This window comes from Erythrolamprus reginae, unplaced genomic scaffold (genome assembly GCF_031021105.1).
Source record: "Erythrolamprus reginae isolate rEryReg1 unplaced genomic scaffold, rEryReg1.hap1 scaffold_163, whole genome shotgun sequence".
NCBI classification, from domain to species: domain Eukaryota; kingdom Metazoa; phylum Chordata; class Lepidosauria; order Squamata; family Dipsadidae; genus Erythrolamprus; species Erythrolamprus reginae.
This window is the reverse complement of record NW_027248558.1, coordinates 49,081-76,779: the sequence shown is the minus strand read 5'-3', so window position 1 is coordinate 76,779 and position 27,699 is coordinate 49,081. Positions and strand designations below refer to the sequence as shown.

General features: G+C 43.7%; 1 protein-coding gene across 2 annotated transcripts; it reads left to right on the top strand.

Moving 5' to 3' along the window:
* LOC139155964 (dehydrogenase/reductase SDR family member 13-like) lies at nt 1-27,699 on the top strand. 2 transcript variants are annotated; one of them, XM_070731351.1, is made up of 5 exons: nt 1-163; nt 15,884-16,002; nt 22,396-22,519; nt 23,732-24,043; nt 26,827-27,699. In XM_070731351.1, exons 1-5 carry the CDS (start codon nt 28-30, stop codon nt 27,117-27,119), a joined length of 984 nt encoding a protein of 327 aa, XP_070587452.1. In that variant the 5' UTR covers nt 1-27; the 3' UTR covers nt 27,120-27,699. The 2 variants fall into 2 exon arrangements, with proteins under 2 accessions (XP_070587452.1, XP_070587453.1); XM_070731352.1 differs by lacking the exon at nt 1-163 and adding an exon at nt 4,394-4,458.

The following is a 27,699-nucleotide window of genomic DNA, read 5'->3' as shown; positions in this document are numbered from 1 at the left end:
GGCTGCGGGGCCAGCGGAGATCCGGCCATGGAGGCGGCGGGGACGCTGGCGGCGGGCGCGGCGTTGCTGCTCGGGCTCTACGCGCTCCTTTACTACTACTTGGGGGCGGCCACCTGGTGCCGGAACGCGGTCAGCCTGCGGGGCAAGACGGTGCTCATCACAGGTCGGTGTTGCTTTCTCTCTCTCTCTCTCTTTCTTTCTTTTTCTCCCTTCCTCCCTCCACCTCCCTTTTTTCTTTCTTTTCTTCCTTCCTTTCTCTCTCTCTCCCTTCCTCTCTCTTTCCCTCCCTCTTTATTTTCTTTCTCTCTCTCTCTCTCCCCCTTCCTCCCTTTCTTTCTTTTCTCTCTCTCTCTTTTTCTCTTTGTTTCTCTACCTCCTTCCTTCCCTCCCTCTTTTCTTTCTCTTTTCTCTTTTCTCTCTTCTTTTTTTCTTTTTCTCCCCTCCCCCTCTTTATCTTTCTTTCTCTCTTTTCCTTCCTCCCTCTCTTTCTCTCCCTCCCTCCTTCCCTTTCTTTCCCTTTCTCTCTCTCTCTCCCTCCCTCTCTCTTTCTGTTCCTCCTCCCTCCCTCCTCCATGGCTCCGCGCAGATTCTTCCCCATCCAGGTCCTGCTTGTCCCAAAGATGCTTCAGACGCAGCCGAGAAAGTCCAGCCCCCAAAAGGCCCTTTGGGAATAAACCGGGTAAGAACCGGGAGGGCAGGAGCTGCACCGGAGGCTCCGCAGACACCAGCCGTCCCCGGGGCTGCCCCGCCCCTGGAGACCGGAGGGGCGCAGAGAAAGAAGCCTCCCCTCCCTCCCTCCCTCCCTCTCTTTCCTTTTCTCTCCCTCCCTTCATCTCTCTCTCTCTCTCTTTTTCCTTCCGTCCTTCCTTCCATAATCCCCCTTCCAAATCAGCGCCACGCGAGCGTCCAAGTGAGAGGCGAGTGGAAAGTCAACCACAAACCGGGTGAGTCCGGGGATAGACTACAGTAGTGTAGAGTGTAGAAAATAGAATGGAATGGAATAGAATAGAATGCAGGGTAGGGTATGGTAGAATTAGAATACTGTATAGAATAGAGTAGAATAGAATAGACTACAGTAGTGTAGAGTGTAGAAAATAGAATGGACTGGAATAGAATTGGAGAAGAGAAGAGAATTTGTTTTATGCAAAAAGTTTTATTTTATTATATACATACAAAACAAACATAAACAAAACATTATAAAAACATTGGACGATGTGTGGCAGTCCTGCTTCTTATTTTCTACAATGATATTTCTATATTACCATCATTTAATATTTCTAATATTATATACATTTTATTTTACACAGGTCTTATATCGGTATCTCTTTTATTCCTATATTCAATATTCTATATTCTTTTCTTTCCCTGTTATTTGTTAGGTGACTATTTCATTGGTTGTCTTTATTTTTGTTTCTCATTCTTCCCGACTTTCTAACCAAAGTTAAAATTGCTTTCAGCTTTCGTAGCATTCCAGCTCATCTTTAGCTTTTATTTCCATTGTTAATTTATCCATTTCTGCACTGATCATGATTTTTTTCCAATAATTCATCTTCAGTGGGTATGTTTTCACTTTTCCATTGTTGCGCAAAAATTAATGTCGCCACAGTTGTTATGGGCGGGACTAAGTAAATTTGCCATTTTTCGTATCTTTCATGGGTTATTTCTAAGGAGAAATTGTTCTGGTTTCCTTTCAGTTTTCTTTTCCAGTATCTCCTCTAACCATTTTCAACACTATTCAGAATATTCTTGTCTTGTTGCAAAGCAACCACATGTCATAATAAGAACCATTCTCTTCCCTACATTTCCAGAATTTAGGTGAATGTTTTTGATCTAGTTTATCTAATTGTATTGGTGCTCTATGCCACCTATAGAACATTTTGTACCAGTTCTCCTTGTACCTTGTGGCTAGTGTTAATTTTTGGTTCCTTATCTATAGCTGTTGCCATTCATTTAAATTTATGTTGTTATGTTCTGGGCCTGTTTAACCATTGCCTCATTGACTTGTTCCTCTTCCATTTTGTAATTTAACAGATATTGGTACAGTTTTTAATATTGATTTCTCAGCCGTTCCTAGTAATATTTTATCCAGTATAGTGATACCTTGTCTTCCAAACTTAATTGGTTCTGGGACGAGGTTCTTAAGGTGAAAAGTTTGTAAGACGAAACAATGTTTCCCATAGGAATCAATGGAAAAGCAATTAATGCGTGCAAGCCCAAAATTCACCCCTTTTGCCAGCCGAAGTGCCCGTTTTTGCGCTGCTGGGATTCCCCTGAGGCTCCCCTCCATGGGAAACCCCACCTCTGGACTTCCGTGTTTTTGCGATGCTGCAGGGGAATCCCAGCATCGCAAAAACGAGCACTTCGCTGGCAACGGAAGTCCGGAGGTGGGGTTTCCCAGTGAAGGAAGCATCAGTGAAATCACAGCATCGCAAAAGCACCAATGTTCTCGAAACGCCACCTCCGGACCTCTGTGTTTTTGCGATGCTGTGATTTCACTGAGGCTCCCCTCGCTGGAGGGGAGCCTCAGGGGAATCCCAGCAGCGCAAAAAATGGGCGCTTCGCTGGCAACGGAAGTCCGGAGGCGTGGCATCCCAGCGGCCGCGGTGGGTTTGTAAGGTGAAACTAGTTTGTAAGAAGAGGCAAAAAAATCTTAAATCCCGGGTTTGTATCTCGAAAAGTTTGTATGATGAGGCGTTTGTAAGACGAGGTATCACTGTATTGTTCTTTTCTCTATCCTGAGATCTTTTTTCTCCCTTTCATATCTTGACTTTACCTGGAGGTACCCTCACCACTCTACTCCTATCCCTTCATCCCATAGTGCTAATCTAGTTCTTAGAATCTGTTCTTGTAGATTATAATTTTGCTGAATTTTTAAAATTTTAGGATGTACTTAGGCTTCTAATGGTGAAAGCTGTTCTGGTTTCTGGTAGAAATTTAGCAATTACAAATAACTCTTATTAAATGCATTATATCATGAATAAAGAAACTCCGTTTATTTCTCTGCTCTTCTGGAATTCAAACACATTTCATACAGGCACTTATCCGTTGGTCCGTTATCTCCCTTAACTGCATTTCTTACATCCCTTCTCCTTCTCCACTTAACAAGATTTATTTTCCTAACAGCATGATTCCTAAAACAGCAGCCCTGACTGTTAATCAACACAGAATATTTTTGCTTACTTGAGAGTGGCAAGAAAAACATCCATTTTTCTCTACCGCAATGTTGAAACTCCACCCTTCTTCCCCACTGACCCCCTGACGTGCCAAATACATCACTACAGTATTTAACCCATTCCTCTCCTTAATATCTTCTTCCAGACACCTGTTCTCTATGTTTTGGGGCCCTTCTGAATTTAGGGTTAACCCAGCGAACGTCCGATTCTCCCTCACTAGATCCTGAACTCATAGCCCCATCCTGTGGCTGGCCTCCCACCTGTTCTACTACCTGTAACCCCGGGGCCCCCACTAATTCATAAACACTATCTGAATCCGAGTCCTCAATATCTTCATCATCCTCCAACTGATCAGGAGTATGTACAACAAAAACCAGTTGGGAATGTCTCTATACATTTGTTTTTTAATGTTCATCAATACATTTAATATTGATTTTCTTATGTAATGTCCCAAAATTGTTAGCCGCTCAGAGTCTATTTCGGAGTGAGCGGCATATTAATTCAATCATCAATCAATCAGGTTTAGGTTTAGGTTTAGGTTTATTGGATTTATATGCCGCCCCTCTCCGCAAACTCGGGGCGGCTCACAACAACAATAAAAAACAGTACAGTACACAATACCAAATCCAATGCCCACCCATCCAGTTCCAATTTAAATTAATAATCTCATAAAAAACAGTATATATAAAAAACAGGCACACAGTCAATCAATCAACAAAACAACATGGGCAAGGGGGAGGTGTTTTAGTTCCCCCATGCCTGACGGCAAAGGTGGGTCTTAAGGAGTTTACGAAAGGCAGGGAGGGTGGGGGCAATCCTAATCTCAGGGGGGAGCTGGTTCCAGAGGGTCGGGGCCCCCACAGAGAAGGCTCTTCCCCTGGGTCATGTGATTTATGTTTATCATCCCATAGAAAGGAATGCCAACCAGCTTGTAGGTCATGTCCTTCAAGTTCTAGTACTCTTTTATTCTCCAATTCAATCCATTCTTTTGTCATGTTGGGGGCAATATGATGATTCTGTAAACCGCTTAGAGAGGGCTATAAAGCACTATGAAGTGGTATATAAGTCTAAATGCTAATGCTAATGTAAGAACTGCCTCCTGATAATATCCCCTCCAATCTGATAAACCAAATCCCTCTCTGTCTTTTGCTCCTTGGAGCATTTTTAACCTAATTCTTGGGGGGTTTTCTTGCCAAATGAATTTACTGATTATTTTGTTTAGGTTCCTAAAAATATCCTTGATCTAATTTTATTGGGATGGTCTGGAATAGAAAGAGATTTTTAGGTAAGATATTCATCTTACCTCGGAGAGGGGCGGCATACAAATCTAATAAATTATTATTATTATTATTATTATTATTATTATTATTATCTTTATTATTATCTTTATTACCTTTATTGTTGCAGCTTGATATTTGCAGCTTGATCCACTTCTCTAAGTCCTTTTAATTTTTTTTCAGTTAGTTTATTATAATTATCCTTTTTAATTTAAAAATTTAAAAAGCATAATTTTTTTATTGGCCAAGGGTGAACGGACACACATGGAATTTGTCTTTAGTGCATGTGCTCTCAGTGTACATAAAAGGTAAGTTCATCAATAATCATAAGGTACAACACTTAATGATAGTCCAGGTACAAATAAGCAGTCAATCATATTAGGAAAGTCAATATAATTTCTAAGAATACACGTCACAAAGTTACAGTCATACAGTCATTAGTGGGAGGAGATGGGCGGTAGGAACGATGAAATGATTAATAATAGGGCAGACTTAGAAAATAGTTTGACAGTGTTGAGGGAATAGAAACATAGAAACATAGAAGACTGACGGCAGAAAAAGACCTCATGGTCCATCTAGTCTGCCCTTATACTATTTCCTGTATTTTATCTTAGGATGGATATATGTTTATCCCAGGCATGTTTAAATTCAGTTCCTGTGGATTTCCCAACCACGTCTGCTGGAAGTTTGTTCCAAGGATCTACTACTCTTTCAGTAAAATAATATTTTCTCATGTTGCCTTTGATCTTTCCCCCAACTAACTTCAGATTATGTCCCCTTGTTCTTGTGTTCACTTTCCTGTTAAAAACACTTCCCTCCTGAACCCTATTTAACCCTTTAACATATTTAAATGTTTCGATCATGTCCCCCCTTTACCTTCTGTCCTCCAGACTATACAGATTGAGTTCATGAAGTCTTTCATGATACGTTTTATACTTAAGGCCTTCCACCATTCTTGTAGCCCGTCTTTGGACCCGTTCAATTTTGTCAATATCTTTTTGTAGGTGAGGTCTCCAGAACTGAACACAGTATTCCAAATGTGGTCTCACCAGCACTCTATATAAGGGGATCACAATCTCCCTCTTCCTGCTTGTTATACCTCTAGCTATGCAGCCAAGCATCCTACTTGCCTTTCCTACCGCCCGACCACACTGCTCACCCATTTTGAGACTGTCAGAAATCACTACCCCTAAATCCTTCTCTTCTGAAGTTTTTGCTAACACAGAACTGCCAATGCAATACTCAGATTTAGGATTCCTTTTCCCCAAGTGCATTATTTTACATTTGGAAACATTAAACTGCAGTTTCCATTGCTTTGACCATTTATCTATTAACGCTAAATCATTTACCATATTACAGACCCCTCCAGGAATATCAACCCTATTGCACACATTAGAGTCATCAGCAAATAGGCAAACCTTCCCTACCAAACCTTCCCCTATGTCACTCACAAATATATTAAAAAGAATAGGACCCAGAACAGACCCTTGTGGCACACCGCTTGTAACCTGTCTCTGCTCAGAATACTCGCCATTAACAATAACTCTCTGATGTCTATGCTTCAGCCAGCTTGAAATCCACTGAACTATCCAGGGATTAAGTGCAATCTTCACTAATTTATCTATCAGCTCTTTATGTGGAACCATATCAAAGGCTTTGCTGAAGTCCAGGTAGGCAATATCCACGGCACCACCTTGATCCAACACCTTTGTGACATAGTCAAAGAACTCAATGAGATTAATCTGACACGATTTGCCTTCAGTAAAGCCATGCTGATTTGGGTCCAATAAGTTATTGTTTTTTAGATGCTGATTTATCCTCTTTTTGAGTAGAGTCTCCATCATTTTAACTACAACTGATGTCAAGCTAACTGGCCTGTAGTTACCAGCTTCTTCTCTACTGCCCTTCTTGTGGATAGGCACAACACTGGCCATTCTCCAATCCTCAGGAACATCTCCTGTTAACAGGGATTTGTTAAACAAATCAGTCAGTGGGGTAGCAATGACACATCTGAGTTCTTTAAGAACTCTGGGGTGGATGCCATCTGGACCCATTGCCTTATTTATCTTTAATCTTTCAAGTTCTTCTAAGACATCGGCTTCTAAGATCACTGGAGCTGAATCCGTACAGCTGGAAGCAATGCTATATCCCTCTATAGTATTATTATTATTTTGTAAGGTGTCTTTTGAGAAAACTGAACAGAAGTAGCTATTGAAATGGTCAGCGATCTCCTTATTCCCATCAATGCATGTATTATTCCCGGTACTAAGCTTTGTGATGCTGCAGTTTTTCTTCTTCCTATCACTAAAATATCTGAAGAAGGTTTTATCCCCCTTCTTTACAGATTTTGCTATTTCTTTCTCTTTTGAGGCTTTAGCAGCATATATTATCTGTTTTGCCTCCTTCTGTCTCATTTTATACACCTCTCTATCAGCTATACTTCCAGACTCTTTATACCTCCTATAGGCAGCCTTTTTTTCATTGACTATAGCCCTTACATCATTGCTAAACCATAGCGGTTTCTTCTTCCTTTTACCTTTAGTTACTTGCTTTACATAAAGTCTTGTGGCTTTTAAGATGGCCTTTTTTAATACAGTCCACTGGGTGCTTGCTCCTGCCATTTTATCCCTCCCCTTTAATTCATTATTTAAATATTCCCCCATTGCATTAAAATTTGTTTTTCTGAAATCCAATACTTTGGTTGCAGTATAGGATTGCTCACAATCAGTTTTTACATCAAACCACAAACATAGATGGTCACTGCAACCTAAATTTTCTCCCACCTTGACCTCTGAAACCCGATTCCCATTGGTAAAAACTAAATCTAGAATATTCTCCCCTCTAGTTGGTTTCTTAACTAGCTGTGCCATAGCTGCTCCTGTAAAGGCCTCTACTATATTCTTACTTTTGCATGTAAGGGCACTGGTGATATTCCAGTCAACATCAGGCATGTTGAAATCACCCATAACCACAATATCTCCCTTTACTGCCATTAGGGTAATCTCATCCACCATCTTGTTGTCATGTTCCTCAGATTGCCCTGGAGACCTATAGATCACCCCAATTCTAATGACAGAACCGTCTTTATTTTGCATGCAAATCCAGAGGGTCTCCAGATCTTTACATGTATTTTGAATTAGTATTGTTTTTAGACTTTCTTTAACATAAATGGCTACTCCACCTCCCCTTCTCTCTATTCTATCCTTCCTATACAGTGTATATCCTGGTATGGATATTTCCCATTCATTAGAATCCTTAAACCATGTCTCAGTTATGGCAACCAGATCCAAATTATCTCTAGATATTATGGCCATTAACTCACAGAGCTTGTTGCTCAAGCTTCGAGCATTCGTGCACATTACCCGAAGAACATTATTTTCATTATTAGTTTGCCCCTTATCATCAACAACTACATCTATTTTATTTACAGCTCCCTTTTCATAAGCTTCCAGAAACTGATTTATCCTCATTGGTCGGGGACAGAAATCCTCCACATCTGGTACATCTCTGTCCCCTTTTCCTAGTTTAAATGCCTGTCCAAAAAAGTTCTGAATTCCTCACCGAGCACCTGGGTACCTCTGTATGATGGATGCAAACCATCCCTCTTAAACAACTCCCTATTAGACCACCTACTGACATCATGACTTACATAGCCAAAACCTTCAGCTTTACACCACTGCCTTAACCACACATTAAACTCTCTGATACACGTTGTTTTATCCTCTTGGCCACAAACCGGTAACACCTCTGAGAAAGTCACTGAATCAGTTATTTTACCCAGCTCCACACTTAGACATTGAAAATCTCTTTTTACTACATTAACATTTCTCTGGGACAAATCATTTGTGCCAAGATGCACCACCACATCAACGTTATTACCTTTACTCACAGTCTTAACAATGTTTGTAATCCGCCTCCTGTCCCTGCTGGCAGTGGCCCCTGGGAGACACCTCAGCACCTTCACCACATCCTTGCTCTGTCCCAAATCAACACCTCTAACGGTCGAATCACCCACAAGAAAATGTGTCCTCTTTTTATTTCTACTAACTGCACTTGATGGTTTGGTGACATTTACGACAACTTCCCCTTTGAACATCCCCTCATTCTCTGCCTGAGGGACCTTGCTAATATCTCCAACATCCTTACATCCTTACTATTTAAATCCGCAAGAACACTATAGGAATTCGATATAGAGAGATCAACTGCACGCAATCTTCCTGAACTGACAGTTGTCCACACAGCCCTCGTCCTCGGGGGGCGCTGTGGAAGTGGAGGCTGCACACATGGCTGCATTACAGCACGTGGCTGGGACAATCTTTCCACTTCTGCCTGCAAGCTACAAACTAAGGACTGCAATCTAGAGATCTCGCCATCTAACCTAGATGTCCTAATGCAAAGAGGGCAGTACCCCAAGTTCCACAAGGTACTACGGAACACAACAGCCAAACAAGTGTTACACTGCACCAAGCCAATCATCTTAAGAATGTATTGAAATACAGGTACTTAGCAAGAAAATGAACCCCTATTGCTACCAAACTTTGCTGATTTTGGTTTATAGTTATATAATTCGCGCGCCACCAGGCGCGCGGGCCACTATTTTTCTCTCCTCTTCTTCAGTGTTCTGAAAGTGCAGTTTAAAATGGTTTTACTGACTCTTTTATACTTCCAAGTCTAGTCCCCTCCTCCCTGAATTCAAAAACACAATCAGCCAATAGAATTTCCCCTTACAGCCAGTTATATCCTCTCCCCCTTGAAATCAGAAATACAAACTGTATAAGAGCACTACAGTGGAACCCCGACATAAGAGCTGCTCGACTTAAGAGCTACTCGAGATAAGAGCTGGGAGAGGAGAGACATTTTTTTATTTTATTTTATTTATTACTTGGATTTGTATGCCGCCCCTCTCCGCGATACGAGCCGAGAAGAGCCGGGCTGGCTTACTTTCCTTCCTTCCCGCGCTGATGCAGAGCCACTCGAACAAAGCGTCGCGCCCCTCTGATGCTTTCGGCGGCTTCCGAAGCGACGCTGGGCTCTTTTGCCGCCAAAAGCGTCAGGGGGGCGTGACGCTTTGTTCGAGTGGCTCTGCATCAGCGCGGGAAGGAAGGAAAGTAAGCCAGCCCGGCTCTTCTCGGCTCGTATCCCGGCACTTGGTGAGTGGAGAGGCGGTCGCCTGCCCTGCCGCCCCACTCTGGGGGTCCTTGGCTTCTGCTGGGGGTGGGGGGATCCGAACGCTGTTTTGAATTTCACATTCCGAGTGGCCCAAACGCCAAAGGCGAACTTCCGCACCTCAGGAGTTAGCTCGCAAACGGCGCGGCTGTTTTAAAACATCGCTGCCGGCCGGGGGGGGAGAGGGAAAGGGGGGAGAGGGGGGAGAGAAAGAGAGAGGGAGAGAGAGAAAGAGAGAGGGAAAGGGGGGGAGAGGGGGGAGAGAAAGAGAGAGGGATAGAAAGAGAGAGAGAGTGAGAGATGCTCAGTGAGCCTTTCTTTGAAGTTGCCTTTCTTTCTTTCTTTCTTTCTTTCTTTCTCTCTCTCTTTCTTTTTCTCTCTTGCTCTCTTGCTCTTTCATTCTTTTTTCTTTCTCTTTCTTTCTCTTTCTTTCTTTCTTTCTCTTGCTTTCTTTCTTTCTTTCTCTTGCTTTCTCTCCTTCCTTCCCTCCTTCCATTTCTTTCATTCTCCCTCTCTATTTTTATTTCTCTTTCATTTTCTTTCTTTCTCTCTTGCTTTCTTTCTTGCTCTTTTTCTTTCTCTCTTCTACCTTCCCTTCCTCTATTTCTTGCTTTCCTTTTCCTTCCTCCCTTCTTTCCTCCCTCTACAGGATTGGGTGGCAGTGAAGTTACTCTCCCCTTTCATAAGTTTCCTTGCTTCCTTCCTCTGTTCCTGTCCCTTCACCCTTTCTTTCTTCCTTTCTTTCTTTCTTCCTTTCTTTCTTTCCTTCCTTTCCTCCCTCCATTTCTTGCTTTCCTTTTCCTTCCTCCCTTCTTTCCTCCCTCTACAGGATTGGGTGGCAGTGAAGTTGAATAAATAACTACAGTTTAATGAATAAAAATAAAAGTGCCATGTTGATTGTTTTGGGTAAAAAGAGGAAGGGAAGGAAAGCTCTCAGCTTATCATCTTATTAATAAGTAAAGTTACATTTATTCTTTCAATGTCTTTTTGCATAATTTAGACTAACTTTGTGAGTTTTTTGAGGGCTGGAACCAATTAAAATTATTTACATTAATTCCTATGGGGAAAAGTCGTTCGAGATAAGAGCTGCTCGACTTAAGAGCGCAGGTCCGGAACGAATTAAACTCGTATCTCGAGGTACCACTGTATTTTTCTCTCCTCTTCCTCAGTGTTCTGAAAGTGTTCTGAAAGTTCTGAATTATTTATTTATTTATTCATTCATTCATTCATTCATTCAATTTTTATGCCGCCCTTCTCCTTAGACTCAGGGCAGCTTACAACATGTTAGCAATAGCACTTTTTTAACAGAGCTAGGCTATTGCCCCCACAATCCGGGTCCTCATTATTTGTTTAGCAGAGTGATGGCATTTGAGGAAAAAACTGTTCTAGTGTCTAGTTGTCTTGGTGTGCAGTGCTCTATAGAATATGTAGAATATTTAGCGTCGTTATGAGGGTAGGAGTTGAAGCAGTTTGGGTCCAGGTGTCTGTAAATATTTGTTTGTGTCCGGGATGCGAGGGGTCAGTAGATATTTTCACCGTCCTCTTTTTGACCCGTGCAGTATACAAGTCCTCAATGGGAGGCAGGTTGGCAGCAATTGTTTTTTCTGCAGTTCTGATTCTCCTCTGATGTCTGTGTCAGTCTTGATGGGTTGCAGAACCAAACCAGACAGTTTTAGAGGGGCAGATGACAGACTCAGTGATTCCTCTGTAGAACTGGATCAGCAGCTCCTTGGGCAGTTTGAGCTTCCTGAGTTAGTGGTGAAGGCACCAGAACAGAAACCACATAAAAGCCAGGCTGAAGGGACTAGAATTCACCGTCTCCTGATAATTGGCTCAAAGTCACCCAGCAGCTCTATTGCCTAAGCTGGGACTAGAACTCAATATTTCCTGGCTATCAGCCCAAAATCACTCATCCTTCCTGTACTAAAGAAAGTTCAACATCCCATTTTCAATCAGAATATAAATTTATTTATTTATTATTTGGATTTGTATGCCTCCCAGAGTCCTTCAGGGCTGGCATATAAATCCAAATAGTAAATAAATAAATGGAAGGGACCTTGGAGGTCTTCTAGTCACTCAAGCTGGAGACCTTATACCATTTCAGACTGTCTGGCCTCTTTTTGAAAATCTCCAGTGTTATATCTTTGTTCTTTCCAATTCACCAATAACCCTTCAGGTATTAGCCATCTAAAATTCACCCATTTTCTAATCAGACATTTAGTCAAAAGTTGTTACTCTTTTCTAATATCTCTCACTCTTCTGAGAATTTGCTTTAAAATAGCTAGAGGTATCACAAGCAGGAAGAGGGAGACAGCGATCCCGCTATATAGAGTGCTGGTGAGATCACATTTGGAATAATACTGTGTTCAGTTCTGGAGACCTCACCTACAAAAAGAGATGGATCAAATTGAATGGGTCCAAAGATGGACTACAAAAATGGTGGAAGGTCTTAAGCATAAAACGTATCAGGAAAGACTTCATGAACTCAATCTGTATAGTCTGGAGGACAGAAGGAAGAGGGGGGACATGATTGAAACATTTAAATATGTTAAAGGGTTAAATAAGGTTCAGGAGGGAAGTATTTTCAATAGGAAAGTGAACACAAGAACAAGGGGACACAATCTGAAGTTAGTTGGGGGAAAGATCAAAGGCAACATGAGAAAATATTATTTCACTGAAAGAGTAGTAGATCCTTGGAACAAACTTCCAGCAGACGCGGTTGGTAAATCCACAGTAACTGAATTTAAACATGCCTGGGATAAACATATATCCATCCTAAGATAAAATACAGGAAATAGTATAAGGGCAGGCGAGATGGATCATGCGGTCTTTTTCTGCCGTCGGTCTTCTATGTTTCTATGTAAGTCGAGGATTAACAGTTCACTTAAACGATGATGATCGTTCAAGCCACTCCCACCTTGTCAAGTGGCCGGCAAGCTATAGTGTTATAATCCATTGAAACATTCATTGAAAGTTTGTTTATATATTCCCAAGCCCAACCAGTTATGTACATAGTACAAAGTACATCTATAGTATGTAAATAATAAAGTTGAAAAAAGGTGAACAACATTTTTTACAGAATTGTAGATTCGTTGAGGCTGGGTGGGACAAGGAAGGGCTGGTGGGGGGGGGACTCATCTACTGAGTCTCATGACCATGAAGCCACTCCCACCCAGTCACATGACCATCAAGCCACTGCAACAAAATTATGCCATGCCTACAAAATTAAGACATGCCCACAGAGTGGCAGTAAAAAAAAATTGGAAACCACCCCTGCCTACAAGGTCCCTTCCAACTCGGTTAATCTGTAATATTATTATTATTATTATTATTATTATTATTATTATTATTATTATTATTATTATTTATTGGATTTGTATGCCGCCCCTCTCTGCAGACTGTAATACAATCTGTAGTAGTATGATTGGGATTGGGATGAACTTGGCTGAATGGCATTAAATGTCTGAGGTTTTAAGATTTAGGTTTTCTGTTTGGGTTTCATAAATTTTGTATTGTGTGTTGATATTATTTTGTAAGCTACCCTGAGTCTGCTGGAGAAGGGCGGCCTAGAAATCCAAATAAATAAATACAGTGATACTTCGTCTTACAAACCCCTCGTCATACAAACTTTTCAAGATACAAACCTGGGGTTTAAGATTTTTTTGCCTCTTCTTACAAACTATTTTCACCTTACAAACCCACCGCTGCCGCTGGGATGCCCCGCCTCCGGACTTCCATTGCCAGCGAAGCACCCGTTTTTGCGCTGCTGGGATTCCCCTGAGGCTCACCTCCATGGGAAACCCCACCTCCGGACTTCCCTGTTTTTGTGATGCTGCAGGGGAATCCCAGCAGAGGAATCCCAGCAGCACAAAATGGGCGCTTTGCTGGCAACGGAAGTCCGAAGGTGGGGTTTCCCAGCGAGGGGAGCCTCAGTGAAATCGCAGCATCACAGGTTTCAAGGACTTTGATGTTTTTGCGATGCTGCGATTTCACTGCTGGGATTCTCCTGCTGGGATTTCCCTGCAGCATCGCAAAAACACAGAAGTCCGGAGGTGGGGTTTCCCATGGAGGGGAGCCTCAGGGGAATCCCAGCAGCGCAAAAACGGGCACTTCGGCTGTCAAAAGGGGTGAAATTTGGGCTTGCACGCATTAATCGCTTTTCCATTGATTCCTATGGGAAACATTGTTTCATCTTACAAACTTTTCACCTTAAGAACCTCGTCGCGGAACCAATTAAGTTTGTAAGACAAGGTATCACTGTATTATTATTTTTTTTCAAAATCTGTTATTGCTGCATTCCTAAGTATCCACTGGAGTCTGAACCTGTCCTGTTTGGTTGCTGTACCATACCAGGCAGAAACAAACAGTTAGCTAGTCTCGTTAGTGTATGAATGCAACAATTGGCCTTCAGGTTATTTTGCAACTTGTGTGAGGTCCTGAGCAGAGCCAGTGTTGGGAGACCTGCGCCATCTTCTGGTCTGCGAGAAGCACTGCACCCCATTTTTGAAATTGCTTTCTTCTATTTTCCTTTTTTTAATTATTACATTTATTTGTCACCCATCTTGGTGGGAAGCGACGTTTTCAAAGACCACATGGGTGCTGTAATGGTCATAAATGGGAAAAAATTGTGATACATATTTACTGTTCTTGTAAATTTTGAACAGTCAACTAGTTTTCCCCCGGAAAGCCCTCACTCTGCTAAAAAAATAATTCCCTCCACACTGTCAAACTATTCACTCAGTCTGCACTACTGTTACTACTAGTTTTTTTCCCATCATTCCTATCACCCATTTCCTCCCACTTATCACTGTATGGCTGTAACTTGTTGCTTGTATCTATTAATATTGATTGTTCCCTCATTGCTTATTTATTTATTTAATTTATTTATTTATTTATGAGATTTGTATGCCGCCCCTCTCCGAAGACTCGGAGCGGCTCACAACAATAAAGCATAGTACAAATCCAATGATTAAAACAATTTAAAACCCTTAATATAAAGCCCCGAGTTTTCGGAGAGGGGCGGCATATAAATCCAATAAATGAAATAAATGAAATGAAATAAAAAGCAATCATACATCTCATATAAACTATACATAAAGCAGAAACGGTCCAGGGGAATCAATTCCCCCGTGACTGATGACAGAGGTGGATTTTAAGGAGTTTATGAAAGGCAAGGACTGTGGGGGCAATCCTAATCTCTGGGGGGAGTTGATTCCAGAGGGTTGGGGCCGCCACAGAGAAGGCTCTTCCCCTGGGTCCTGCCAGACGACATTGTTTCGTCAACGGGACCCGGAGAAGGCCAACTCTGTGGGACCTAATTGGTCGCTGGGATTCATGTGGCAGAAGGCGGTCCCGAAGATATTCTGGTCCGATGCCATGAAGGGCTTTGTGACCGGAAACTGATGGGCAACCAATGCAGACTGCGGAGTGTTGGTGTGACATGGGCATATCTGGGGAAGCCCATGATTGCTCTCGCAGCTGCATTGTGCATGATCTGAAATTCCCAAATACTCTTCAAAGGTCGCCCCATGTAGAGAGCATTACAGTAGTCGAGCCTCGAGGTGATGAGGCCATGAGTGACTGTGAGCAGTGACTCCCGGTCCAGGTAGGGCCGCAACTGGTGCACCAGGCGAACCTGGGCAAACGCCCCCCTCGCCACAGCTGAAAGATGGTTCTATAATGTGAGCTGTGGATCGATGAGGACTCCCAAGTTGCGGACCCTCTCTGAGGGGATCAATAATTCCTCCCCCCCCCCCAGGGTTATGGATGGACAGATGGAATTGTCCTTGGGAGGCAGAACCCAAAGCCACTCCAACTTATCCATGTTGAGTTTGACACCCATCCAGACCCCAACAGCCTCCAGGCACCGGCACATCACTTCCACTGCTTCATTGACTGGACATGGGGTGGAGATGTACAGTTGGATAAAGAATTCTATTCTATTCTATTCTATTCCATTCTATTTGAATGGTTGTATGTCGAAAATCACTTGTATTACACCTCTATAATTTCAAACCATTGCTCTTTGTTTATGTAAGACTCTTCCCTGAAAAGGTTGTGAAAATTATGCCCTGACCCAGGATTTCTCAACCTGTGCAACTTTTAAGATGTTGCTTAACTTTAATTCTGGGAGTTCCCAAGGTTGAGAAAGAAATGCTTCACTTTGTGTCACCACAATAACTGCAGGCACACAAATGCAGGCCCGGCTTCTGGATCTCCACCAAAGGCTGGGCGATCTTGGTGAATCCTTTCTCTGCCCTTTCCTAGGTGGGAATTCCAGGATCGGGAAGGCCACAGCGGTGGATCTGGCCCGGAGAGGCGCCCGTGTCATTCTGGCATGCCGCAACAAAGCGAGAGGAGAATCGGCCGTGAACGACATCAGACGGGTGAGTGCCTGCCGTGCCGTTCTCTCCGCCCCTCCATTCTTCTGCATCCAGGTGTCTTCCTGAAGAATTTAATTCGTTTATTTAGTAAAGTGACCACACTATTCTGATATGCAACACAGATAAAACACACTCTTTGTGCAAACGGACATCAGTATTTAAAAGAAGCAGCAACAAATATCTTTATATGAAATAGGTAGGCGGTGCAATAGAGAAGATAAAATATTAAGTTATGATAAAACCATAAGAAAAAATGTTATAATTATTTTATTTTATTTTATTTATTTATTTTATTTATTTATTTTGTCAAACAATTATAGGGTGGTAATTTGTACAAATAAAAACATTAGATAAATAATGATAAAAAGTAACAAAAGAAGACAATAGGACAGGGATGGTAGGCACAGTGGTGTGCTTATGCACCCCCCTTACAGACCTCTTAGAAGGAGGGAGAGGTCAATGGTAGATAATCTAAGGCTAAAGGTTTTGGGGTTAGGAGTAGAAACCACAGAGTCAGGTAGTGCATTCCAGGCGTTGATTACTCTATGGCTGAAGTCGCATTTTTTGCAGCCAAATTTGGAGCGGTTGACATTGATTTTAAATCGATTTCGTGCTCGTGTGTTGTTGCGGTTGAAGGTGAAGTAGTCGTTAACAGGTAAGACATTTTGGTATATGATATTATGAACTATAATTAAGTCAGAACGGAGACGCCGGAGTTGTAAGTTGTCTAAACGAAGAATTTCAAGTCTGGCAGAGTAAGGTATTTTGTTGTGAGAAGAGGAGTGAAGGACTCATCTTGTGAAATATTTCTGGGCTCTCTCAATTGTGTTGATGTCCGATATGCAATGTGGGTTCCATACAGGCGAGCTGTATTCTAGGATGGGTCTGACAAATGTTATGTAAGCTCTTGTTAGCAGTTCAAAATTACCAGAGAAGAAGCTGCGAAAGATTAGGTTAACAACTCTTAAAGCCTTTTTGGCAATGTTGTTGCAGTGGGCTCTAGGACTTAGGTCATTGGATATGAGTACTCCAAGGTCTTTGACAGATTGAGGGTTATCAATAAGTTCAATTCCTCCAGGTTTATATTTAATATTCTGATTCTTTTTACCAATGTGTAAGACAGAGCATTTAGTGGTGGAGATTTGAGGTTGCCAGGTTTTAGACCATTCTGCTACGTGGTCAAGGTCTTTTTGAAGGGTAGCAGCATTGTCGGTGGTATTAAATAGTTTGACATCGTCTGCAAAGAGAACACAATTGCTAGTGATGCAATTGCAAAGATCGTTGATGTATAGTATGAATAGTGTAGGTCCTAAAACACTACCTTGAGGGACACCACTGTTAGCAGGAGCAGGAAGAGAAGTGGCACTTCCTATTTATTTGTTTGTTTGTTTGTTTGTTTATTTATTGTTAGAGTTGAAAGGGACCATGAAGGCCATCAACTTCAACCCCCTGCCCAAGCAGGAACCCTATAGTACACCAGTTAATTGGCAGTTCAATCTTCTCTTAAAAATGTCCAGAGTGTTGGAGTTCACAACGTCCGCTGGTAGGTTGTTCCATTGGTTGATCGCTCTGACCGTCAGGAAGTTCCTCCTTATATTCATGTTGAATTTTGACCACTTGTTGTCTGTTAGATAGGAATGCTGTTAACCAATTGTGTAGTAGTCCAGAGATGCCGTAGGATTTGAGTTTCAGAAGAAGTTTGTTGTGGACAACTGAGTCAAAGGCTTTGCAAAAGTCGATATAGATTGCATCAATTGGATTATCTTGGTCAAGTTGAGTGGTCCAAATGTTTTTACAGTGTAAGAGTTGTAGATAACAGGATAATTTTTTTCTGAAACCAAATTGTTTATTAGAAACTAGGTTATTAGCTTCAAGGTGGAGTGTAATGGATTGGTTTATGATTGATTCCATAACTTTGCAGGTGACACAACACAAAGAGATAGGTCTGTAATTTTCAACGTTGCTTGGATCTCCTTTTTTGAAGATAGGGATGACTGTGGCAAGTGACCATAGTGTGGGTAGAGAGCTAGTACTGAAAGATTTATTACAAATTATGCTCAGATGTTCAGCCAAGGTGGAGGAGAACTTTTTTAAGAAGTATGCACATAGTCCATCTGGTCCAATAGACAAAGATGGTTTTAGGTTGTGTAATGCCTTTCTAACGTTATCTTCAGTAAAATCAATTTGTGTAAGATCATTGAGGTTATTTGTGGTGTGATTAAGAAATGTTGGGCATGAGCCATTGTTGTTAACAAAGACTGAGCTGAAGAAAGTGTTAAAGAGGTTGGCTTTGACTGATTCATCATTATGGTCTATGTTGTTTGGTCCTTTAAGGGGTGGGATGGGTCTAGAGTCTTTGAGTTTATTGTTAACAAAGTTGTAGAAGGCACGAGTAGACTTTGCCCGTAGAAGGTTTTCTTCTTGGATGATGTGATAATTGGTACATTCAGTCTTTATTGGGTGACATAAATTTTTATAGCGGCTTTTAAAATTTGAAACATGGCGTGCTTTATTTTTGCGCCAGAGTGTCAGAACGGAATAAGTGTTACACAGATAGTCCTCGCCTTACAACAGTTTATTTAGTGACTGTTCAAAGTTTCAACGGCACTGAAAAAGGAAACCAATAGAATAGAATATTCTTGATTGGCCAAGTATGATTGGATACACAAGGAATTTGTCTTTGGTGCAGATGCTCTCAGTGTACATAGAAGAAAAAGATACAAAGAACATTTTGTACAGTTGCAACCGTTTCAGTTCATGTGATCAAAATTCTGATGCTTGGAAAATGATTCATATTTATGACTGTTGCAATGTCCCAGGGTCATGTGACCCTCTTTTGCGACTCTATCTATCTATCTATCTACCTACCTACCTACCTACCTACCTACCTATCATCTATTTGTCTGCCTATTTATTTATTTGTTTATCTGTTTATTATTTATTTATCATTTATCTATCTATTTATTTTTCTATCAATCAATCAACCATCAATCTATCTATTTATCATTGGTCTATGTATTCATTCATTTATTCTGCCTGTCTGTCTGTCTGTCTGTCTGTCTCTCTCTCTCTCTCTCTCTGTCTCTCTCTCTGTCTCTCTGTCTCTGTCTCTCTCTCTCTCTCTCTCTATCTATCTATCTATCTATCTATCTACCCCCTTTTGCGACTCTATCTATCTATCTATCTATCTATCTATCTATCTATCTATCTATCTATCTATCTATCTATTAGATTTGTATGCCGCCCCTCTCCGTTGACTCAGGGCAGCTAACAACAATAATGAAACAACATATAACAAATCTAATATTTAAAATAATTAAAAGACCCTTATTTAAAAAACCAAACATACACACAAACACCTTATTTTTTCAATCCTCAGCACTACTCTGCAAGGGCTCCCCAACTCCCGGGCGGGATTCCGCTGATGCAATCAAGGCGGCATGATACGCGCATCTTGCCGCCTTGAGCGCCACTTTGTAAGTCTTAATGTGAGCTCTTACAAGTGTTTGATCGGGTTCGGACTTACTCTTCCTTCATCGCTTCTCTAGACGTCTCTTCTGGCATTTCAACTCCCAAAGCTCCTCGTTGAACCATGGAGCTCTACGGGGTCTAGTGCCGCGGAGCGGTCGCAACCGCACAAATCGGTCAAGAGCCTCTGCGGCAGCCTTGTTCCAGGCCTCAGCCAGAGACTCTGCCGAGCTGTGGATGAGTGCATCTGGAATAACCCCAAGCGCCTTCTGAAAGCCCTCTGGGTCCATCAGGCGTTTGGGGGGGAACTGCCTAATCGGTTCTGCCTCCCTGCGGGGAAAGATTGGAGCCAGGAAGTCAAGCCGTAGTAGAAAATGGTCTGACCATGACAAAGGCAACACTTCTAAGCCCCTTAGTCTCAGACCATTACTCAATTGCTCAGAGAGGAATACCATGTCAGGTGCGTACCCCCCCTCGTGAGTCGGACCCTGTACTACTTGAGTCAGGTCCATGGCTGTCATGGTGGCCATGAACTCCTGTGCCAGTCCAGAGGTTTTGCTGAGTGAAGGCAGGTTGAAGTCCCCCAAGACAATAAGTCTGGGGAACCCCACCACCAGCCCGGCTACCTCTTCGAGTAGCACAGGCAGGGCTTTTGACACGCAGCTGGGAGGCAGGTACGTGAGAAACAAGTCCACCTGAACCCCTAAGTCCAACTTCACCAAGAGGGACTCGCAACTCGCAATCTCTGGAGCAATGAGTCTACGCAGGCAAAGGCTCTCCCTGGCTACAATGGCCAATCCTCCCCTTCCCTGGGGTCGAGGCTGATGCCATACCTGAAACCCGGCTGGGCAAATTTCAGAGAGAGGAACTCCTCTCTCCGAGCCCAGCCAGGTGTCCAGGATCAAATCCCAGATGAGGAGAGCTTTATTTACCACCGACCTGGCATTGAGCAGCAGCAGCCTGAGCCCAGAATTACACTCATCACTAGTGCCCAGCGTTGAGCTCACGGAGCCAGAACAAGGGATCGTTATTAAGCAGCGATGCCTCGTTCCCCTGAACTGGCTAGCTCTGTGGCTCCCACCATATCTGCCTCTCCTCAGCAACACCGGAATATTCCGACCCTCTGCCACCCCAGAGATCGGTGCCCCCTCCCCTCCCGCCTCTCCAGTGTCAGGTAGGCTAATTAAATCAGTCGTACCATTTCCAATCCTTTCATCCATACCAAAATCCCACCCAGCCCACCCATAGCAATCACTCGTTTCATACATATTATCACATCCACCCCAATTATCCATCAACTTTAACCCCCTCCAATTTATTCTAAAATTTACTCTAAAATTGATATTAATTAATAATCAATATTAAAATATATAAATTAATTATTAAAAAATTAAAATTAGAAATATTTTTAAAATATTAAGAATACACATTAGATTAGATTAGATTTATTGGATTTATATGCCGCCCCTCTCCGCAAACTCGGGGCGGCTCACAACAATAAGGAGATAGTCCAGTTCATTAATCTATCAGTCAAGTAGCACCTAAGTTCTAAAAAGGTCAGTTCTGGAGATATTCAAGTTCAGTGGAAAATGTCTGAGTTCTAGGTTTACTAGTTCTATTTCCCAGGCTCTTTTGTGCCGACCGCTGCCACCGGCCGGCCCTCCCGGTCTTTTCCTCTGTTTTCAGCTCCTCCATGTCTACCGAACTCCCCGATTTCCGCTGGTCTCCCTAGTCGCCATCCAAAACCTCTGTAGTTATAGGGGAACTTCCAATTCACGAGCCCCTCCACAATGTCACGCCGTCTGCATACGGACTCCATGGCCTTTAGTAGAGTCCTCCAGCTTCATTGGCGTTTTTTCGCAGTCTCTGCCTTGCTCTCTCGGCCCTCTCCCTCACAGCAGCAGCCGGTCCGGGTGGGCCCTCCACCCGATAGACTTTCCAACACTGAGCGCTCCCACCATATAGCTCTCGGCGTCTTAGGTCTATTCAGGGGCCAGGACTGTCGTGGTGGTGATGTTAGTTTATTTCCTCTCTCGCCTCCCCCTCACCCCTCTCGATCTCTTTATTTCTTGGACTCCGCGCAGCGTGTTATTACATCAAACAGCGTCCTGAATCTGTTCGGGGGGGGAGGGCTGCTGTGGCATCGATTCCTCCGATTCCTCATTCGCCCCTCTCTCTCTCGCCCCTCCCCGCTCTCTCAATTCTCGGGGTTGGTTTGCGGCCAGATTCTTAGTCCCTCGGTCTTTTCTCATGGTATGACTATGCAGAAAACAGAGTCAGATCCACAGACGCCATTTGCGCAGTTCCGTATCTCAGCTGATCAAACCCCAACGTGTCCACGGGCCAGCAATGGATCTCTCCCGCTGTGTAAATGCTCGAGACGGGGGTCTTTGGAGGCAGGGACAATTTACCTCACTGAACAGCCAGAGCAAAGTTCGAAACTTGACTGAAAAAATCCTATATTCACAATGTTCCACCATAGTCCGGCGGAGCTGCGGCTTCCACCCACCTCCTCGCAACCCCACCGGAACCGGAAAACATCATACGGCTCTTAAGTGAATCAAGTTCTCAAATGACCTTGCTTATCTGAATCCTCTAATAAACAATTGATTGTTTATTTTATTTATTTATTCACATTTATAAGCCACCCTTCTGCAGCAGAGAAGTGACCCCAGGACACTTTCACCATCGAAAATATTGCTGGTTGCCAAGCAACCAAATTTTGATCACTTGACCTTGAGGATGTTGCGAGGGTCGAAAATGTGAATAGTTATAAGTTGAGGACTGACAATATTGTTTTATTATGCACCACCCAGAGAGAGATTGCCGAGAGGTGAGCAGTCCTACGCAGAAGGTGAGTAAACCAGGATCCGCCCTGGAAGCTGTACTCGATCCCGAAGCTCAGGATTCTTCTCGTTCTTTTCCCAGGAAAGTGGGAACTCGGAGGTGATCCTGATGATCCTGGATCTGGCCAACCTGAATTCCGTGCGAGCTTTTGTGCAGACCTTCTTAAAATCGGAGCCCCGTCTGGACATCCTCATCAATAATGCAGGTGGGGGCAGAGCAGACCCCTCCCCAGGATCACCAGAGGGAAAAGGAAGGGGGAAGATTTGGAGGGGGGATTGTCCGGGATTTCTCTCCTTTCAGGGATTTGGCCATAACTCGAGAAGCCGCTCTCTCCCATTTGTAGCTGTTCATTTTTTTTGTATACTGTCTTTATTATTCCAAATGTAAAATAATACACTTGGGCAAAAGGAATCCTCAATCTGAGTATTGTATCAGCAGTTCTGTGTTAGCAAACACTTCAGAAGAGAAGGATTTAGGGGTAGTGATTTCCGACAGTCTTAAAATGGGTGAACAGGTGGTAGGGAAAGCCAATAGAATGCTTGGCTGCATAGCTAGAGGTATAACAAGCAGGAAGAGGGAGATTGTGATCCCGCTGTATGGAGCGCTGGTGAGACCACATTTGGAATAATATTGTGTTCAGTTCTGGAGACCTCACCTAAAAAAGATATGGATAAAATTCAACGGATCCAAAGACAAGCTACAAAAATGGTGGAAGGTCTTAAGCATAAAACGTATCAGGAAAGACTTCATGGACTCAATCTGTATAGTCTGGAGGACAGAAAGGAAAGGGGGGACATGACTGAAACACTTAAATATGTTCAAGGGTTAAATAAGGTTCTGGAGAGAAGTGTTTTTAATAGGAAAGTAAACACAAGAACAAGGGGGCACAATCTGAGGTTAGTTAGGAGAAAAAACAGAAGCCACGTGAGAAAATATTATGTGACTGAAAGAGTAGTAGATGCTTGGAACAAACTTCCAGCAGATGTGGTTGGTAAATCCACAGTCACTGAATTTAAACATGCCTGGCATCCTGAGATAAAATACAGGAAATGGTATAAGGGCAGATGGACCACGAGGTCTTTTTCTTTTGGACCTGTTCAATTTTATCCATGTCTCTTTGTAGGTGAGGTCTCCAGAACTGAGCACAGTATTCCAAATGGGGTCTCACCAGCGCTCTATACAGTGGGATCACAATCTCCACAAAAGTAGTATAAATCGCAATCATGTGACACATTGCCAACGACAGTCCTGTTTCCAAGAGCACAAAATGCCATCAGGGGACCACAAGAGGGAGCCACTGCAAATTCAGAACCTGGTTGTAATTACTTTTTGGTTACTCCGCCTGTGGTAACTTCCAATAATCGCAAAATGTCACCTCATAAGTCGAGAACTACACGTGATCCTATTTTTCTGGCAGGAGTCGTTAAAGGTGGCCAAACCGTTGATGACTTTAACCAGAGTTTCCAGGTCAACCACTTGGGCCACTTCCTGCTGACCCACCTGCTCCTGGACCGGCTGAAGCGCTGCGCCCCGAGCCGGATCGTCATTGTGGCCTCGAATATGCACTCCTTTGGGAAGATGGACTTCCGGACCATCTACAAGCCGGTGGAGGGAGCGTGGCAGGCTCTATGTTCTTATTGCAACAGCAAACTAGCCAACCTTCTCCACGCCAGAGAGTTGGCCAACCGGCTGGAAGGAACCAACGTCACCTGCTACGCGGTTCATCCAGGTGAGTGGGAGTCCGGCTGCAAGACACCCGAGATGGAAACACCCCCCCTCCCGCCCAGGTCTGGCGTGGGCTCCACCAGGCATTTCTCTCCTACTGAGGCTTCCCCGACCCCCTCTGCAGAGTTCATCAGGGGAGGGAGATTTCTCCCACCCTCCTGGGTCCAGAATATTAGAATCTTAGGGTGTGGAGGGCCCTTGGAGGTCGTCTAGTCCAACCCGTTGCCTAAGGCAGAGATGAGGCTTCCCCTGGTTTCTTACTCCTCTTTGTTCTCCTCCTTCTGCCTTTTCTCTTCCTCCCATACTTCCTCTTCCCTTTGCTACTCTTCTAATTTTATTCCTTCTCTTAGTCTGGACTACTACTAATAGTAGTCTGCACTACTATTACTACTACTTTTTTCTTATCATTCCTATCACCCATTTCCTCCTACTTATGACTGAATGACTGCAACATTTTGCCTGTATCCTTATGGTTTTTATTAATATTGTGCCTTCATTGCTTATTTGACCTCATGACAGTCAATCCGTGTGGTACCTCATGAGTCTTGACAAATGTCTCTTTTCTTTTATGTACACTGAGAGCATCTGCACCAAAGACAAATGCCTTGTGTGTCCAGTCACACTTGGCCAATAAAGAATTCTATTCTATTCTATTCTATTCTTCTCCTCCCTTTATCCTCTCCCTCCACTGTCCATAAACTCCATTCCCTTCTATCACTGATGATGTCAGATAGTTGAGTGATGAAACCTCAACACTTCCACACTTCAATCCTGATCTACAGATACAGTGGTGCCTCTACTTACAAACTTAATTTGTTCTGCAACCAGGTTCTTAAGTAGAAAAGTTTGTAAGAAGAAGCAATTTTCCCCATAGGATTCAATGTAAAAGCAAACAATGTGTGCAATTAGGGAAACCACAGGGAGGGTGCAGGCTCTGTTTCCTCCCAGGAGATTCCTAGAGAGGCCCCACGGAGGCTTCTCCCCGCCTTTTCCAGCCCTGTTTCCACCCAGGAGATTCCTAGAGAGGCCCCACGGAGGCTTCTCCCCGCCTTTTCTGGCCCTGTTTCCTCCCAGGAGATTCCTAGAGAGGCCCCATGGAGGCTTCTTCCCGCCTTTTCCGGCCCTGTTTCCACCCAGGAGATTCCTAGAGAAGCCCCATGGAGTCTTCTTCCCATCTTTTCTGGCCCTGTTTCCTCCCAGGAGATTTCTAGAGAGGCCCCACGGAGGCTTCTCCCCACCTTTTCCAGCCCTGTTTCCACCCAGGAGATTCCTAGAGAAGCCCCATGGAGTCTTCTTCCCATCTTTTCTGGCCCTGTTTCCTCCCAGGAGATTCCTAGAGAGGCCCCACGGAGGCTTCTTCCCGCCTTTTCTGGCCCTGTTTCCACCCAGGAGATTCCTAGAGAGGCCCCACGGAGGCTTCTCCCCGCCTTTTCTGGCCCTGTTTCCTCCCAGGAGATTCCTAGAGAGGCCCCATGGAGGCTTCTTCCCGCCTTTTCCGGCCCTGTTTCCACCCAGGAGATTCCTAGAGAAGCCCCATGGAGTCTTCTTCCCATCTTTTCTGGCCCTGTTTCCTCCCAGGAGATTCCTAGAGAGGCCCCACGGAGGCTTCTCCCCACCTTTTCCAGCCCTGTTTCCACCCAGGAGATTCTTAGAGAGGCCCCACGGAGGCTTTTCCCCACCTTTTCCAGCCCTGTTTCCACCCAGGAGATTCCTAGACAGGCCCCAATGGAGGCTTCTCCCCACCTATGGCAGCCCTGTTTCCTCCCAGGAGATTCCTAGACAGGCCCCAATGGAGGCTTCTCCCCACCTATGGCAGCCCTGTTTCCTCCCAGGAGATTCCTAGACAGGCCCCAATGGAGGCTTCTCCCCACCTATGGCAGCCCTGTTTCCTCCCAGGAGATTCCTAGACAGGCCCCAATGGAGGCTTCTCCCCACCTTTTCCAGTTAGTTTTGGAGGCTCAGGTTTGTAAGTGGAAAATGGTTCTTGAGAAGAGGCAAAAAAAATTTGAACACCCGATTCTTATCTAGAAAAGTTCATAAGTAGAAGCGTTCTTAGGTAGAGGTACCACTGCATTCTAGCAGAACATTATTATTTAAATGTTATTTGAATATTTGAACATATAAACCCCACTGCAATGGATTTGTGTGTTCAAAGCAGCTCACACATACACGCATATATACACCCACATGCAAACACAATCACCTATGCCCCATTGGCACTCAACATCAGTTCTTGGTCTTCAGAAAAGTTTTCTGTGTTGGCCAAATGGCCCATGATTCCTGGGAGGTTGGAAGAGGTGCTGTGTGAAGGGTTCATATAGGATGTTCTCCACTATTGGGTTGCTACCGGTAAGGATGGCGCACCAGTAGCAAAAATTGAGCTCCGCACGCAGCTTTGCTTCTACTGCGGGCGCGTGGGCGTCTGAGCGAGATTTTGCTTCTGCGCATGTGCTGGAATCAAAAACTAATGAGGGGATGCATGTGCGTGAGATATTTCAGTGATTTTTTTACTTCTGCACATGCGCGAAAGCAAAAAAATTGCCAAAATCTCACACACACACACACACACATGTGACCCCTTGCAAGATTTTCCTTCCTGTGCATTGCTGAAACAAAATCTTGCTGGGACGCATGCACAAGCCTGCGCCTGCAACAGAAGTGAAACTTCGCACGCAGCACATCGGTAGTGGCGGAATTGGGAATCCGCCCCTGATCTTCTCCCCACCTCACCCCCCAAATCTGGACAGTCTTTCCTCTCCACCCTACTTTCACAGCCTTTGTTTTCAGGATTTGTTCAAACCAAAATGGCTGACTTCCATCCCCGTTGGGTTATTTGGCTGCTCTGGACCATGAAGCCCTTCCTCCGAGGTGGGAAGAATGGCCCCCAGACGATCGTCTACTGTGCCACGGAGGAGGGCATCGAGAGGCTGAGCGGGGGGTATTTTGTGGACTGCCGGCCGAAGATGCCCTGGCCACAAGCTCGTGATGACCTGGTGGCTGAGAAGCTCTGGGAATTCAGCGAGATGCTGCTGGGACTGACCGGCGTGGATGGGAAAAGACAGAGGCGGCATTTGGGGTAACCGAAAGTGGGCGTCTGATGACAGATAATCTCCAATTTTATTTTATTTATTTATTTATTTGATTTTTATGCCGCCCTTCTCCTTAGACTCAGGGTGGCTTACAACATGTTAGCAATAGCACTTTTTAAACAGAGCTAGGCTATTGCCCCCACAATCCGGGTCCTCATTTTACCACCTCGGAAGGATGGAAGGCTGAGTCAACCTTGAGCCGGTGATGAGATTTGAACTGCTGACCTTCAGATCTACAGTCAGCTTCAGTGGCCTGAGAACAGCACTCTACCTGCTGTGCCACCCCATCTCATGGGTGGTTTATAATCATCCATCTAGTGGCCATTCAAAGCTACAACCCCACTGAAAAAAATGAGTTACCATACATTTTTTGCACCTATGACGGTCGCACCATCAAAATTCAGGTACTTATTATTGAAATAAATAAATAAATGTATACTACCAAATGTAAGATGTAAAAGAATCAAAGATAAACACAAAAGGTAATGAAGTTGGATTAAGATCTGTAAATCCAATCAAATCATGTGACAGATATTTTTGAAAACAATAAAGAAATTTTTAAAAAAATCCA

Excerpts from the sequence above, each read along its gene's own strand:
- LOC139155964 (XM_070731351.1), top strand. The coding sequence starts at position 28 with ATGGAGGCGGCGGGGACGCTGGCGGCGGGCGCGGCGTTGCTGCTCGGG. Across the intron at positions 16,003-22,395 it reads CCGTGAACGACATCAGACGG|GAAAGTGGGAACTCGGAGGT; the intron begins GTGAGTGCCTGC and ends TTCTTTTCCCAG. Across the intron at positions 22,520-23,731 it reads CATCCTCATCAATAATGCAG|GAGTCGTTAAAGGTGGCCAA; the intron begins GTGGGGGCAGAG and ends TTTTTCTGGCAG.